The following is a 14,420-nucleotide window of genomic DNA, read 5'->3' on the forward strand; positions in this document are numbered from 1 at the left end:
CTTCCAGCAAGTACGAAGGACTCCTAGCCTAGCATCGTGATAGGAAGAACAAACGTTGAAGAAAAAACATCAGTGTTCCAACATGGGCCTGTGCAGCCCCACAAATGCATTATTATGGACTTACGCTCAAATGACCATCTCCCAGAAGTCCAGCTAGACTCTAGATTCTTATCTTTACATGCTCAGCTCTAAAAGTCAGGTAGCTATCACGTTGGTGGGTCTGAATCTTGTTTCGTGTTGCCTTGGATTTTCAGCAATTACTCCCAGAGCCCCTGGAATCACACCTCCTACCCCGCAGAGACCCAGCTGGATGATGCACCCAGCATCCTGATAACACACAGATACCTGTTTCACTTTCTGTCCCAAGGAGCAACTTATTCCTGGCTTCCAGGGCGGCGGGGACCACTGCGCTGAATGGGAATGTGAGCAGGATCATGTCATCATTCAGTAAGAATCCAATTTCCTCATCCAAGCCTTCACTGCCCTCCACCAAGACGTCCACCATGTCGAGGACATCTGAGTCAGAAAGGGGACAGTCAAACCAAGGCAAGAGCCACTGAAGGAACCCACTGCAAAGAGCTCCACAGGAAGGGATAAGAGAATGTTTGATAAAAGCTAAATGTCCCCAGGGGAAAAGGCTTAATATGAAGTTTGGTTCTAAATAGATGAGGCTATCGCCTATAAAATCCTGAGATCTCTGCCAGACAAAATGCAGGATATCCAGCTCAGGTGGTAAGAGACTGAAGTTTCCTCAAGTGACACGGAGAAGCCCCCAAAACCTTAACCTGGATGTTCAGGCAAACAAATCAAAATCTGAGAAGCAAAAAAGTGTAAGGGTTGAAGCACAGACCAGAGCCAGCATCAGGTTCAAATCCCGACTTTCCTAGGTACTAGCTGTGTGACTTGAGCTAATTACCTAACCTTTTTGTGCCTCAGCTGCCTTACCCCTGTATAAAATGAGGATAAGGACACCTGCCCTGTAGAGTGGTTCATGAGGTTGCAGGAGGTAGATTTATGAAGAGCTGAGATCAGCACCTGGCACAGATGAAACACTGCACAAATAAAAATAACCCAGCAAATAGACTCTGTACATACTCCCCATTCTATGAGCAAATAAGGCAATTTTCATTTCCAGAGTAGACTGAGCTTGGACTCAAAGAAACAGATGTCTGCACTCTGCATAAGACATGAACACAATTCTCATTTTCATCACTGATTTGCCACGGTGGCTCGAACTTCAGAAGCCCAAGGAGTACAGAGGCAGCGGCGCCTACCATCGATGTGAGAGACAGGAATGCTGACATCATCGGCATCCTGCTTCGTCCCAGTGGCCTGCAGTGTGCTGGCTTCCTGGACAAAGTCAGAGGCTTTGTCTGTGTATGAATAGGGATTTGCCACCAAAGTCAGCAAAACCTGGGCATTGAAGAGTCAAGCAGAAAACATTCTGATGGTCACAAATGAAATGCAAATATGCCAAAAAATATCACCGGTAAAATGAGGGAAGAGCTGAAATGTTAGCAGTCCTCAATAAGAACAGTAATTTTTCTGCCAAATTTTTTTTAACTTTTTGTTATAAAATTAAAAAAAAAATTCCTTTAGTATAAACCATTGCTTTTAACATCGTTCTAAGCATACTACTGTTCTCTTTGTGCAAAAACAAATCCTTGAAAGGTAATTAAATAGTACACGGTAACATATGCCCATTTTACAGATTCTAAAACTAAGCAAATTCTGACATCTCGGCAGGAATTATGAAGTAAGCCAGAAATGGGGCATTTGGCACTGGTGTGCATCAAAAATGCCTTAATTGAGCTAAAGGCCACTTGGCTTATTTACTAACATGCTCCTTTAACACTGGAAATAGGTGCTTACACGTTCCAAAAACTGAATCACAATCTCTCGTTTCTCTTCTGGGGTCCCATCTAAGTGCTCCAGCCACAGCTCCAGCTCCTTCCACGTGTGCTCGAACACCCCTGTGTCCCGAAGAATCTGTCAGGAAGCAGATCGGGGGGTTAGGGTCAGGCGGAGCCTGTGCTCTGTGCGAGCCGAAGCAGCATAACATGGAGACTCAAGAGCACAGAGGGGGTCAAAGTCTCATCTGCAGTTCTACTCCAAAAGCCACTCTTTCAAAACAACACTCCCATGGGTTGAGGGAAACGAGGAAAAGAGATCATGCTGCACTCTATTAAAGATCACACGATCCCTGGTCTTGCTGCTTCCTATTCCTTTCTTTCAACTCCTAAATAATAAAAAGAAAAAAAGAAAAAAAAAAACCCAGCTGCTACCTAGGAGTCTGGTTTTTATACCTGGATTGTCACAAAGACCCCAGGTAGATGTGCATGACTCAGCCCCTCACAGCAACCAACCATCAGCCTGCATGAAATTCTCCAACACACTACTCAGATCACGTCAGTCACGTCACGTCACCGCAGTGCGGCCCCTCAAGCCTCAGACCTGGGGCAAGGCGCACCAGCATTTCTAAGAGAACAGAGTGTGTTAAGGGGCAGGACCTTGAACCAGGGGGATTAAATGACGTCCCCAAATGGACAGATGCCACAGACGGAGAGTCTGAGCAGCCCCACTGCACGAGCCCTGCAGCAGAGCACACCGAAGGAAGACCCGACGGTGCCAATCCCACCTACGTGCAGTCAGCGATCACAAAATCGGCCTGGGGTCAAGTGCAGGCCTATAGGGAAATGACAACTTGTAGAGGTCAAGACCCAGACGTTCACGTTCTTCAAACAGCTCAGGTGAGGTTATAGGGCAGCAAGATTACCAGCACTTCAAAGAAAGGTAGAACCTCTGCACTCTAAAAACAATGACGTGAATTCTGTAGCACCCGTGAGACATCTGCTGCGCAGCAGAAATGAGGAATTCAATTTCCTACAGCTGCATCAAGTGAGTACCAAGTGTAAGAAAGAGAAGCTAACAGCCCAATTCCCCGTTCCCTTCCATGGACTTTGACACCCATGCTGTGGGTGACCGAGGAGGTAAGGAAGGCTGAGCCCTGGAGAAGGCTGAGTTTGGACATGTGGGAAGAGGGATGGTTTATGTAAATAGTTCCCCGAAGGGCCAGAAATCCATTTCTTGAGCCTATAACGTACTAGGCATGACCTACTACGTGATCACAAGCACTCTCCTCTCCTCTGAAATCCTACTGTTTCATCATTCCCGTTCACCATGGGAAAACAAAATTCAGAGAGGTTGAGTAATTTGCCCAATGCCACCCAGGAAGGAGTAGAAGCAGGGCTCAGATCTAGGAACAGGACCTCAAAGCCCACGTTTTCCACTCCGTGCTACCTCTTGGGAACACAGCTGGGTTTAGGGGTCATAAATTAAAACTGCCATAAACCCCCCCTTTTTTTTAAGATTTTATTTATTTATTTGACAGAGAAAGACACAGCGAGAGAGGGAACACAAGCAGCGGGCGTAGGAGAAGCAGGCTTCCCGCCGAGTGGGACCCCGGGATCATGACCCGAGCCGAAGGCAGACGCCCAATGACTGAGCCACCCAGGTACCCCAAAACCTCCCATTTTTAAGTTTAGAGAAGTCCTGATACACCCTTAATTCATCAACCGTTTACTAAGCACCTATCATAACAAAGAGTGAAAATGCCTCTCAGAATTAGGAACTGGTAGAAAACACTCACCTTTATGATCAGGAGTTTGGTGGATGACTTGAGCTGCAGGTGGCTACTGGTCACAAACATTTTCATCAGTAAGTAAAATACAGATCGCTCTCCTCCAATAATTTCTGCATCTGGGCCCTCCTGGAATTTGAAAAGCAGCACATTATCAACACCACAGAGGCCACAGTACGCTGAGCCAACAGGTACTGCGTGCCCAACACGCTCCCAGGCCTCTTCCCTGCTCTTGTTGTAAATACAACCAGGTGAGACCGCTGGGATTTTAGACGTGAGGAGCCTCAGAAGCTCGACAAAACCCCTGAACAGCGGTTGGATAACTGGGGCTGGCTGCACATCAGCAAAACGCCAGTGCAGACAGAGTCGATCCCTTATACATAATTTAGCCTCTCACAAAGGCTTTTGAGCTTCGAACGCATATCTCAGCGAAGTACATGGAGCTCCAGATCCCTGGTCCCAATGCCATCAAGGCTGTGTTTGACTGGAGTTTCCCCGCAGCCCTGGCAATGATGATGACCCTGAGCACGTGAAGTGCTGGTGTTCAGGAAACCCAGCAGAGGTCACCTTGTAAGCAGAAGGTGGCGCACTGAATATAAATATTTTAACACCAGTTTCTTGCAAAGTTAAGAGGCCTTCCTCTGTTCACTTTCCAAATAAATCAGCAGCATTCCCATTGGCCCTGTTCAGCTGGGGTGAAAAACGACAACTCTGGCTGGTCATCTCTCTGGGGTCCGTGGCAATGACCTCATGGTGGGGTGCAGAGGTCGCGAGCAGGGCCGGGGGCAACACTGCCTAGGGCCAATCCTGGATCCTCCAGCTATGGCTGGCACCCTGCACAGGTGTCCTGAGCCCTCTGTGCCCTGGCTGCCTCGTCTTTAAGTGGCAGTAAAGGTGCAGATGCATGGAGCACACATGTCAATCCTCAACTACGATGCAGGTGAACCTCAGGAGAGGACCTGGGGAAAAATGCACAGATCCCAGCGCCCCCTGCATGCTCACACCTTTCTGGAAATACAACAGGTAAAAATGCCCACATACAATTCCACACAACTAGTTCCATAAGATTTTTAAATAAGATCTGAGTCACTAAAAAAACAGTCATGTGAGCTACTGAGAAACACACTCTGACAATGCTTCATTTTGCCCGGTCATTTTTCCTCTGGATAGAAGTGATAGGCATCCCATGTTTAAATACGCAGGTTAAGTATCTGCTGAATCTTGAGTTCCCTTTGATTCAATGTTATATATTCTCCAGAAAGACCTAGGAGACATTATTAAAGGCAGAAAAATGTCAGCAATTTTTACAGACTTTCCTGCCAGCCTCAATCCTCTCCTGGCTTGGTATCTATTCCCATCCCTGTCTTAACTTCTTCCAGGATGAGGACAAAGGAAAAGAAATGTATTTTGTTTCCGAAAAGGTTTTAAAATGACAAGACGTAAAGTCGTCAAGATTAAAAAAAACCCCAAACTCCCAATACCCAGCAATGATACAGTTGCAGTCAGAACACAAGAAAACACCCTATTTTGCCAAAGCAAAGAGACTCTGAGGCCTCCTGGTTCACGAATCAGTCCCTGGCCTCTGCTCTGTGTGCGTCTGAGAGGGGAACCGTGAATGTCTTCCTTGTAACCATCAGGTTCTGATCCAGTTAGAAACTTCCAAGCCAAAAAACCAATATGCCCACGAGTTAGTTAACAGAAGGCGGGAGCTCTCCACTTCCTACCTGTGCCTTTAACCACAAAAACTTGCTGGCGGGCAGCTCCAGGGCCACCTTGAGAATGTGGTGCTGCAGAACGGGAGGCACCTCGTCTCGGAGGCCCTGCTCTGAGATGATGCCTGAGGGCAGGAGAGAGGAACACAGACAGGAAGTCACATGGAGGAAGGTGCGCAGCCACCGCTGTCCCTGGCGAAGGGGACCGGAGAAGGCACTCCATTCGCAGAAATAAGAAGGGTGACCTGGGGCTCTGTCCTCCCTTGTCCTGGGCCCACTCTTCTGCCTGGACGCAGCTCGCCTGCCACGTCCTCCCCCTCCTGTGGTCTATCCAAATCTTTAGCAGAAAGCCCGCAACTCCACCAGCCCAAAGCAGCCCACTGGCCCCCACCAACCTCTCCCTACAGCCTGAAGCCGGGAACATCATGCTGCGCCCTGGGTGTGGTCTCTCACCGACATTAGCCCAGCGGGAGGCACCAGCCTCACTTCCCAGACTACAGAGGTGTCATGAGCACGCTGTGGCCACCGGAGCCCCAGCCCGGGTCCCTACCCTCTGCCCTGAATTCTGGATTTCTCTTTGCTTGGGAACGACACGATACTAAATAGTAAATGGTAAATTTCATATTCTCACAGCAAGGAGAACTTTCGCCTTCCAACAATTAAAAAGTTAATTATTGCTTTTCATTAGGATTATCCCAACAGCTTGTATAAATGCCAGGAATGATATTTCTGAAAGTTTTCTTCTATGGGCCCAGTTATAAAGTTGATTTTATTAGACAAACTTTTCCATCAAGGAAACGTGACCAGACAAGCACTAAATTACTTTTACAAGATGTGGTTTGAACCTGCCTCACTGAGGAAAATATGAGTCAACGATGTCAGAAGTGCCTCTGCGTGAATGGGACATCCCTTCTCGGCGGCTCTCGTTTCTTTTTTTTTAAATTAATTGATTTACTTTTTTTATTTAAATTCAATTAACATACAATGTATTATTGGTTTCAGAGGTAGAGGTCAGTGATTCATGAGTTGCATATACCACCCTGTGCTCATTACATCATGGGCCCTCTAATTTCTGCAGCCCTGCTCCTTTGAAAAGGGGCTTTAGAGTTAATGTCACAAGATCAGATTTGTCACTCGTCCCCGGCAGACAACTCAGGCTGCCTGGCTTCTCCCTGCCCTGCCTGCTGCTAAGCGTTCATTTGATATTTACTTAAGGAACACTGGCTATTTAAAACGTATTAGTCCAAACACAAATAACCAGGCTGGGGGCTCACGCACGCCAGCCTTCAGCTCCGGGGGCTCTGCTCTGGCTTAGCTGCGCGTCCTTCATCCCTGCCGGCACACAGCAGAGGGGCGCCTGCGGTCTTGGGGGACACACCTTTCAGGAGCTTGCTGAAGTCAAAGTTGTACTGCATGACCACGTGTGGGACCACCTTCTGGTACAGGCATATGACCTGGAGCAGAACGGCTTTCAGAAGAACGGTTTCTGCATCATCTGAACCAAGATCAGACACCTCAAATTAGGAAACGCACCTGTCCTTTGCCCTTCATCAGCAGGCGAACCACCCGTGACCCACAGCAGTCAACCCCACGCTGAACGCAGAGGCTGCACACAGATCCCTATGAAGTCAACATGGTTGGGACCGTCCAAACAGACTGGGTTTAAATCCCCATTTTGGTGCTGTGACCTGGGACAGGTTACAGCTGCTCTGTCTCTCTGTGCTTGAGTGTCCTCATCTGAACAACGGGGATTCAGCAGCACCTACCCTCGCAGAGTCACTGTAAAGATTAAATAGCAGAGACAAAAGATACGAGGCCCACTGCCTGGCAGGCCAATAACAAGGTTTGAGTCAATGTACCCCATTACTGGGGGGACTGTGTAGCCCAGCTCTATCTGCACAGTAAATGAGAGCCCCCAACCCCCAACATGGAAAGGCCAGAGTACATGACACCCATCATTCAAGTCTTTAGAGTCACGGTGCTCGCATAAAGCTTGAGTGCATTCCCAACAGACGCCTTGAAAGCCCCTGTAGGAAGGCGGTGTCCCTGGCTGCCCGTACTACCTCTGCACACAGCAGAGCCCCACACGATCCTCACCACACTCGGGAGTCACGCATAAGGTAAGAGTCTGGTTGTCCCTCTTTTTTCCTTTCTCATCATCCTGTTTTGTGTCCTGCTTTCGAAGGGACTGCCAGACCCACACGATGGTGTTGAGGTCCGGTAAAATCTAAAAGGGAAAAACAAGGAAACAAAAAAACCAACCACATTAAACAAGGGAGGGAAATAAATGAAATGAACCTACTAAGGAGAAGCAAAAACAAAGGGAGGATTTGAGCTCACGTCCGGGGGTGTGTGTGTGTAAGGGATGGGATGGGGGGAACACAGGCCCACATCCTCTGTGAGTTCTTCTCTGTGCTGCTGATTCCCACGACTGTGCAGCAAGGACTTGGTGAAAACACAATAGCTGATGATTACAACAAACCCCCAAAGACTCATTTGCCAGAGCAAGACACTGGGAAAAAAAAAAAAAAAAACCCGTCCTCTGATCGGCCAGGGGCCTCGCCCAGCATGACCTTGGCTCCTTCCTGGCAGGTGCCCCGTCTGCAGACGATGACTGCCCTTCCTGACTTACCAGAATAGGTCCCAGGGAGGAGGACACAGGAGGGGTCTCCCGAGCCACCCCCTCCCTCTGGCCCCAGCCCAGTGTGTGTGCAGCGGCTGGGGAGGGAAGAACAATCAGCTCCCGATGAGGCTGGAGGTCCAAGAGCACCTGAGCCCCTCCACTGCACTTCGTTTCACACCTAGCCTCTGCGCTCCTGGGACTGCCTCTTCCCCTGGTGTGCTCGTCCATGACAGCTCTAAGGAACTTTCTGGAACTTCATCTGGAATGGCCACAGCTGCTCCCATGCCTACCTTGCTCAGAGCTTCTCTGAAGAGCCGCACGAATTCTTCCATCACCTCGGCTGAGTACACGCCTGATCCTTGCCACATCTCTTTATTCAGGCAGTGGTCAACGGTTTTCAATGCTCTCTTCAAAATGACGGAAATAAGGGATAAAGCGGTGTGTTTCACCGATTTGCTGTCCAACTGGGAAGAAAAAGAGGTAAATCCACATTGGAGGCTGCACTGGTGGACACAGACCTCCCAAGCCCTGGGACTGATGGGCCCTTGCTCCTCCTGGGGTCCCCAGCGGGGAGGGCTGCAGGAGCCGGGCAGGCTGCGGACCCTGCCTCTTGACCTCCTGCAGATCTGACCTCAGCAGTGGCTGAGGAGACGGCAACTGAAAGAAACATCTGATTGTTATTTTTAGTTCCGTTTCATTGTCTATGTTTGGTAAGTCTTTTCTGACAGCCACTGAGCTCATTGGATTATCCTCATCAAGAACAGCTACAATATCACCAGAACCCCACCAGCTCCTGGAAAAGCACTTAATGTGTCCTGAAATGACACAGTCAGAGGGGGTGGCTGGCCTTCCATCCCAGACTGCCTGCCGGAGCCGCTCCCAGAAGGCAGGGACATGGTCTTCCACCCAGAAAGGGGCCACATCTGACATCCGCCTCTCAGTTCTGTTTCCTTAACAGCCCCTCAAGATTAAACAGTTTGTGTTTCCCACCAGACTGATGGGCAAGTGAGCTGGGTCCTAATTTTGCTTATTACGACTTGGCAACCAGAACAAAAGGCCTTTCTGCCCAGTCCCACACTGGCCTCCTCCCTGTTCCTCGCCCGCTGCCCACTCTCAGTACAAACCCTAGAGACAGGCATCAGAAATGCTGAACCCCACTGCACAACTAGGGGGTCCTCGCTGCTCTGCGCCGACTGCCCATCACTGCTGGGGTCGACTGCCCATCATCACTCGAGTCCGTGTAACCCACCACGGCAAACCCCAGTCCTGCCATGTCCACACGACAACCCGGCCTGCCTGACGGGTGGGAACTCCTCCTGCCCCACAGACACCCGGCCTCCCCCAGCTAAGTCTTGAGGCAATCTGGGAACAGGAGGGCCTGGCAGAGCCCAGGACCCACGTGTGCCAACAGCTCACAGCTGTTCACTTAAGGCCACGCCACGGAGCTGTGCTGAAAGATGCATGCATCCCTCAGAACGTGGCTCCTGCGGGGACTCCGGGACCTTTATAACATATAATGATATGAAATTTAATCTTTCCGTGAACGTGTCCAATTTTTTCCATGAACATATCCTCTCAAAAGGCCTGAGACAGCTAATCCCCAAAGTAAACGTTCCCCAGAAATTTTAACAGTATTCACTTATACCTCAAAAGACAGGATTTGCCAGGCAAATTTTAGTCCTACCCCATCCACAAATCCTCATGTATAGACACTGGGCTACAGCTGAACACACTGCCCTGTGTCTGAGTCCAACAGGCTCCCACCCTCGGGCAGGTGCAGACAGCCATGCAGGAGGCTATGGTCCTGGCTCCGTGCTGGAGCAATAAAATCAGCAGCTGCATCCTCTGGCTGGAATGTTCCTCAGGCTCAGGGTCCTTTGCCCAGGTAAGTGGACATGGAAAGCCTGAGGCTCACCGACAAAACACCATCCAATAAATCCAGGTAGGCATTCTCAGAATGATCCCCAGAAAGGCTGGTGCAGTGAACAGGAGAAAGTTCTAGAAGAAAGGCGACCACTTACATTTAATGCCTGGGTGAACATGCTCTTATTGCACACCAGGGGCACAGTGGTCACCATCACCATTGCCAGGAGCCGAGGCAAGGGGATGAACTCTCTGGTCTGAAAAGCCCGGGAAATGTCTGGCTGGGCCTCATAGATCTATGAAAAAGAGAAGAGAGAATGAGCTAGTGCAAGCTACATTTCAAACCTGAGGCTAACTGTAGGCACCCCACAGTGAAGCTGTTCCAACGAAAGGATTATAGTGATAAAGGTCCAAGGCCTGCCAAGGAACAGGGTCCGGAAGATTAACCCCTAAATCTACTTGTTAGAGAAAAGTCAGGTCACGAGACTGTTACCAGGGCAATGCCCTTCAAAGCAGAGCCCAGCGTGGCAGCCTGGGGAGCGCCTTAAAACCTCTGATGGCAAATAAGTCACTGCTGGAGCTAACAATTGTATTACTCACCAGTTACTGCACTTGACAGACACGTGACAAATTATGTCATCTTTTAATACTTCATGACAACCCTTTGGGGTAGCGATATTTTACATTAAAATAAAAAACATTCATGGATGACAAAATTGGACCTCAATATGGTTAAGTAATTTCCCCAGGGGCACACAGCTAGAAAGCAGTGAAGCAAGGACGCGCACCCAGGCCTGCAAAGGCCATGAACTTGCCCCCTGCCCTTCCCTGGGGAGAGCAGCACCAGAGCACCTCCCCAGAAGGGTGATGGCCACAGGTGCTACCTTCCCCCAAATGAGGGGCAAAATGCCTCCTTCTCATCCTAAGATACACGTGGGGACTATATACACACACCCGAGGAAAATGAGAGAAGACTTGAAAAAAAGTTTTATAGATAACCCCATGCCCAGATAGAGGTACAAGAAAACAATCCTACTTGTTTCACCATTAAGCAGGCCAAAAACCAGACCTTAACTGAGCCAGGCAGTACTGACAAAGAATGTACGGTAGGTACTTCCGCTATGGTGGATGCAGGGAGGCTGACGTCTGTGACTAGAAGGACATTAACAGGGGAGCCTGGGTGGCTCGGCTGGTTAAGCGGCCGACTCTTGGTTTCGGCTCAGGTCATGATCTCAGGTTGTGGGATTGATCCCTGTACTGGGCTCCTCGCTCAGCTGGGAGTTGGCTTGAGATTGTTCTCTCCTTCTGCCCCTCCCCCTGCTCACTCTCACTTTTTCTCTCTCAAACAAATCTTTAAAAAAAGGACATTAATACATAGCCACTTAGACAAACAAACCATTGTTTCATAGCTTATTTCAAGTTGTTCTAAGTACTTAAAACAGTAGTCTTTAGAAACTATCCTACATTTCAGACATCTCACTAATTCCAGCCTAAATGCGCTAAAATTCATTAAGATCTCACTCTAAGCAAAATCTGGATGAAGGAGATGAATTCGGCTTAACAAATTCCAAAGACATCTACCTCTAAATTCAGCTCAGTGAAAAGCAGAATGTCCTCAGAGGATCAGGACACCAATGTGACATGATCTAAATTACCCCCTGAAGAATGGCTGAAGGAGTTCTCTCCATCCTGAAGTTCATGGGCACGTCACTCTCTCTCCCTGGCTGCCATCCCACAGCTCCTGACACTCGGCCCACCACCTAACACATTCCAGAACAGCCAGGGTGTTACCTTGTTCAGCAGTTTGATGTTATTTGACCAAGTGGACTTCACTCTTGGGAGAAAGGAAAATGTGACTTCCTTGAAGTATTTGTTCAGTAAGTCCGGGCACACTTTGAGGATGTTCACCACGAGCTCAGCCACCAGCTCATCGTCTGCGGCGGTCTTCAAACCCAACAGGAAGTGCAGGAGGGTCAGATTCCCGCCTCTGTCAGAGAAAGAGAGGAGAGAAGGGTCTGCAGGGAATTTTTCACAATGCCCTGAGAGCTCGGGGTAATAATGCAGCTCCTCGACACCGCCCTCAGTAAACAGTTGAAACACAAGTGACCGGCAAATTGCACCTGTGGCTCTCCCTTGTGACACAAAGTGGGGTGTTTTCATGGTCTGTGGGGCTCTCGCTCTCCAACAAAGGGCTTGAATTTCACTCCTCTATTTCTAAGCAGCTCAAAAGTCTCTACTTCGACCTGTTCTCCATCTCTCCTTCCCTCCCTTGAGTTCCATTTGACATTCAGGAGGAGGAAGAAACCCACTCTGTCTCTACCCCATCCACCTTACCAGTCTGCCCAGGAGCCAAGGCTAATGTAAAGGGCCAAACCTTCAGGGAGAAATCCACTCCCAGAATTTCCCCATGAGATTTTACTGACCTCTTTCCTCCAACTACACATGAAAAAGCAAGTATGTAAATAAATATATATATGTGAGCATTAAGTATAAAAAATACAGAAGATGCGTTTTTCTTTTAAAAAGATTTTTTTACATGAAGTGTTCCTGAACTGCCCCACAGTCCACAGTGCCACAAAATTATTATTTTTTTTAAGATTTTATTTATTCATTTGACAGAGAGAGAGAGCGAGAGCAGGAATACAGGCAGGGGGAGTGGGAGAGGGAGAAGCAGGCTTCCCGCCGAGCAGGGAGCCCGATGTGGGGCTCGATCCCAGGACCCTGGGATCATGACCTCAGCCGAAGGCAGACGTTTAACGACTGAACCACCCAGGCGCCCCGCCACAAAATTATTTCTAAAACGCAACAAAATGGCACAAAGTCTTGCCACTTATTCTATTTATTTCAAACTTCTAACTGCAAGAAGCTAATATAGGAAAAAAAAAATCTACTGTATGAAAATACTAAAAACTTGTCCCAAAGTGGGCAGTTTTCAAAAGGATAAAATCATAAAAAGAAGAATCAGGAAAACTTGTGGACATTAAAACTTGCAGAAAAGAAGCAACCAGCCCAGGATCTATATAGGCAAACCCAGAGGACTCCATGTTTACCCCCAGATCCTTCTAAGGAAGGATGACTTTTCATATCTGCCTGTCCCTGATCCAGAAAATCAGAGTTTACCACAAGCATGCCATGTTGATAGCTTCTGGGATCCTCACTGTCTGTACCCCCTTGTAAACTGACCAAAACTAAGATGCAACATGCAGCTTTACATATAACAAAATTTTTTCAAAAACTGAATGAGTACAATTTTGATCAGAAATCTAAAAAGCTTAAAATCTGGGGGGGCGCCTGGGTGGGTCAGTTGGTTAAGCGTCTGCCTTCAGCTCAGGTCATGATCCCACGGTCCTGCTCAGCAGGGAGTCTGCTTCTCTCTCTCCCTCTGCCCAACCCCCCATGCCCGCATGTGTTCTCTCACTCTCAAATAAAATCTTAAAAAAAAAGGCTTAAAATTTCTAATATGAAAATTTCATGAGCAAAATAGTTTGCGCCGCCAAATGAACACAATGCTAAATCTACAAAGTGCACTACAAATACCACACACATCCACATTATTTCAGTCAACAATGTCATAAAATGAATGACATTTCTATATACACAGTGTGCAACGTGTGCCGGCCACTGCTCTAGGCAGTTATCACACTTGACCTCCCTCCGGGGTGGATACCGATTTTGTTTCCATTTTACAGATGAGGCAAGAGAGGCAGAGAGAAGTACTTGTCGAGGTCTCAGAGCTGACTCCAGAATCTTCTCTCTTAACCTTCACACCAGGGGTTGGCAAACTATGGCCCACCCTCTGTCTTTATAAATAAAGCTTTATTGGAACACAGTCACACCCATTCGTTTACGTCCGTGGCTGTGCCAGTACTACGATGGCACAGTTGCGCACTCACAATACAGACTCTACAGCACACCAAGCCTAAATACTACCTCTCCCTTAGAGAAGTTTACCAAGTCCCGCCTACACTAGAATGCCTCACTTTCAAACACCTGCTACGTGCCAGGCACTGTCCTCTGTTCTCACTGATTCTCGTCTATCAGATGATGAACAAGCAAATAAATAAATGTGCAAGATGACGATAAGTCACAGTCAAAAGCAAGAGCCAGGCAAAAGGACAGTGACAGTGGAAGGGCTATTTCAGCAAAGGGCTGCCAGGGAAGGCCTCTCCAATGTGGTGACACCTGCAGGGAGCCCTGAATGGACTGAAGGCACGAGCCTTACAACCACTGGGGAACCATACACTTTAATTTTCTCAAAGCTTTCCATCCACAGCCCCACAAACAAAATTCCCTTCCTCTCCCCTAAGGGCAAACATTTCCTTTGCCCCTGGCTTCAAAAAACACATAAACCACAAGCTTATCTGAACAGACCTACACCCACAAGGTGACTCAAACATGCTCATCAAATGATCTATTTTACAGGTCTTACTTAAGGGGAAAAACACGTTTTAGGCATTGTGTTATATTAGACTGTAAGAGTGTGCTGTTACTTTTAGCAGGCAAGTGAGCTGATTTTTGCTGATGAGAGAAAAACTACACTATCCCAAAACAAAGTTAAAAGGAAAAAATGATGTGGCAAGTT

General features: G+C 48.1%; 1 protein-coding gene across 2 annotated transcripts in view; it reads right to left on the minus strand.

The window, feature by feature from the left end:
• Positions 1–14,420, minus strand: part of URB1 (URB1 ribosome biogenesis homolog) — a 64,606-nt gene that overhangs the window by 32,943 nt on the left and 17,243 nt on the right. For both annotated transcript variants that reach the window (XM_027585852.2, XM_027585851.2), the window contains exons 9-18: positions 11,630–11,825; positions 9,997–10,134; positions 8,266–8,439; positions 7,450–7,579; positions 6,731–6,847; positions 5,365–5,477; positions 3,650–3,769; positions 1,873–1,989; positions 1,275–1,413; positions 346–516 (exon numbers count right to left, since the gene is read on the minus strand). In XM_027585852.2, coding sequence (XP_027441653.2) covers positions 346–516; positions 1,275–1,413; positions 1,873–1,989; positions 3,650–3,769; positions 5,365–5,477; positions 6,731–6,847; positions 7,450–7,579; positions 8,266–8,439; positions 9,997–10,134; positions 11,630–11,825 — 1,415 coding nt within the window. The remainder of the gene's footprint in view (positions 1–345; positions 517–1,274; positions 1,414–1,872; positions 1,990–3,649; positions 3,770–5,364; positions 5,478–6,730; positions 6,848–7,449; positions 7,580–8,265; positions 8,440–9,996; positions 10,135–11,629; positions 11,826–14,420) is intronic.

Source organism: Zalophus californianus, chromosome 1 (assembly GCF_009762305.2).
Source record: "Zalophus californianus isolate mZalCal1 chromosome 1, mZalCal1.pri.v2, whole genome shotgun sequence".
Taxonomy (NCBI): Eukaryota; Metazoa; Chordata; class Mammalia; order Carnivora; family Otariidae; genus Zalophus; species Zalophus californianus.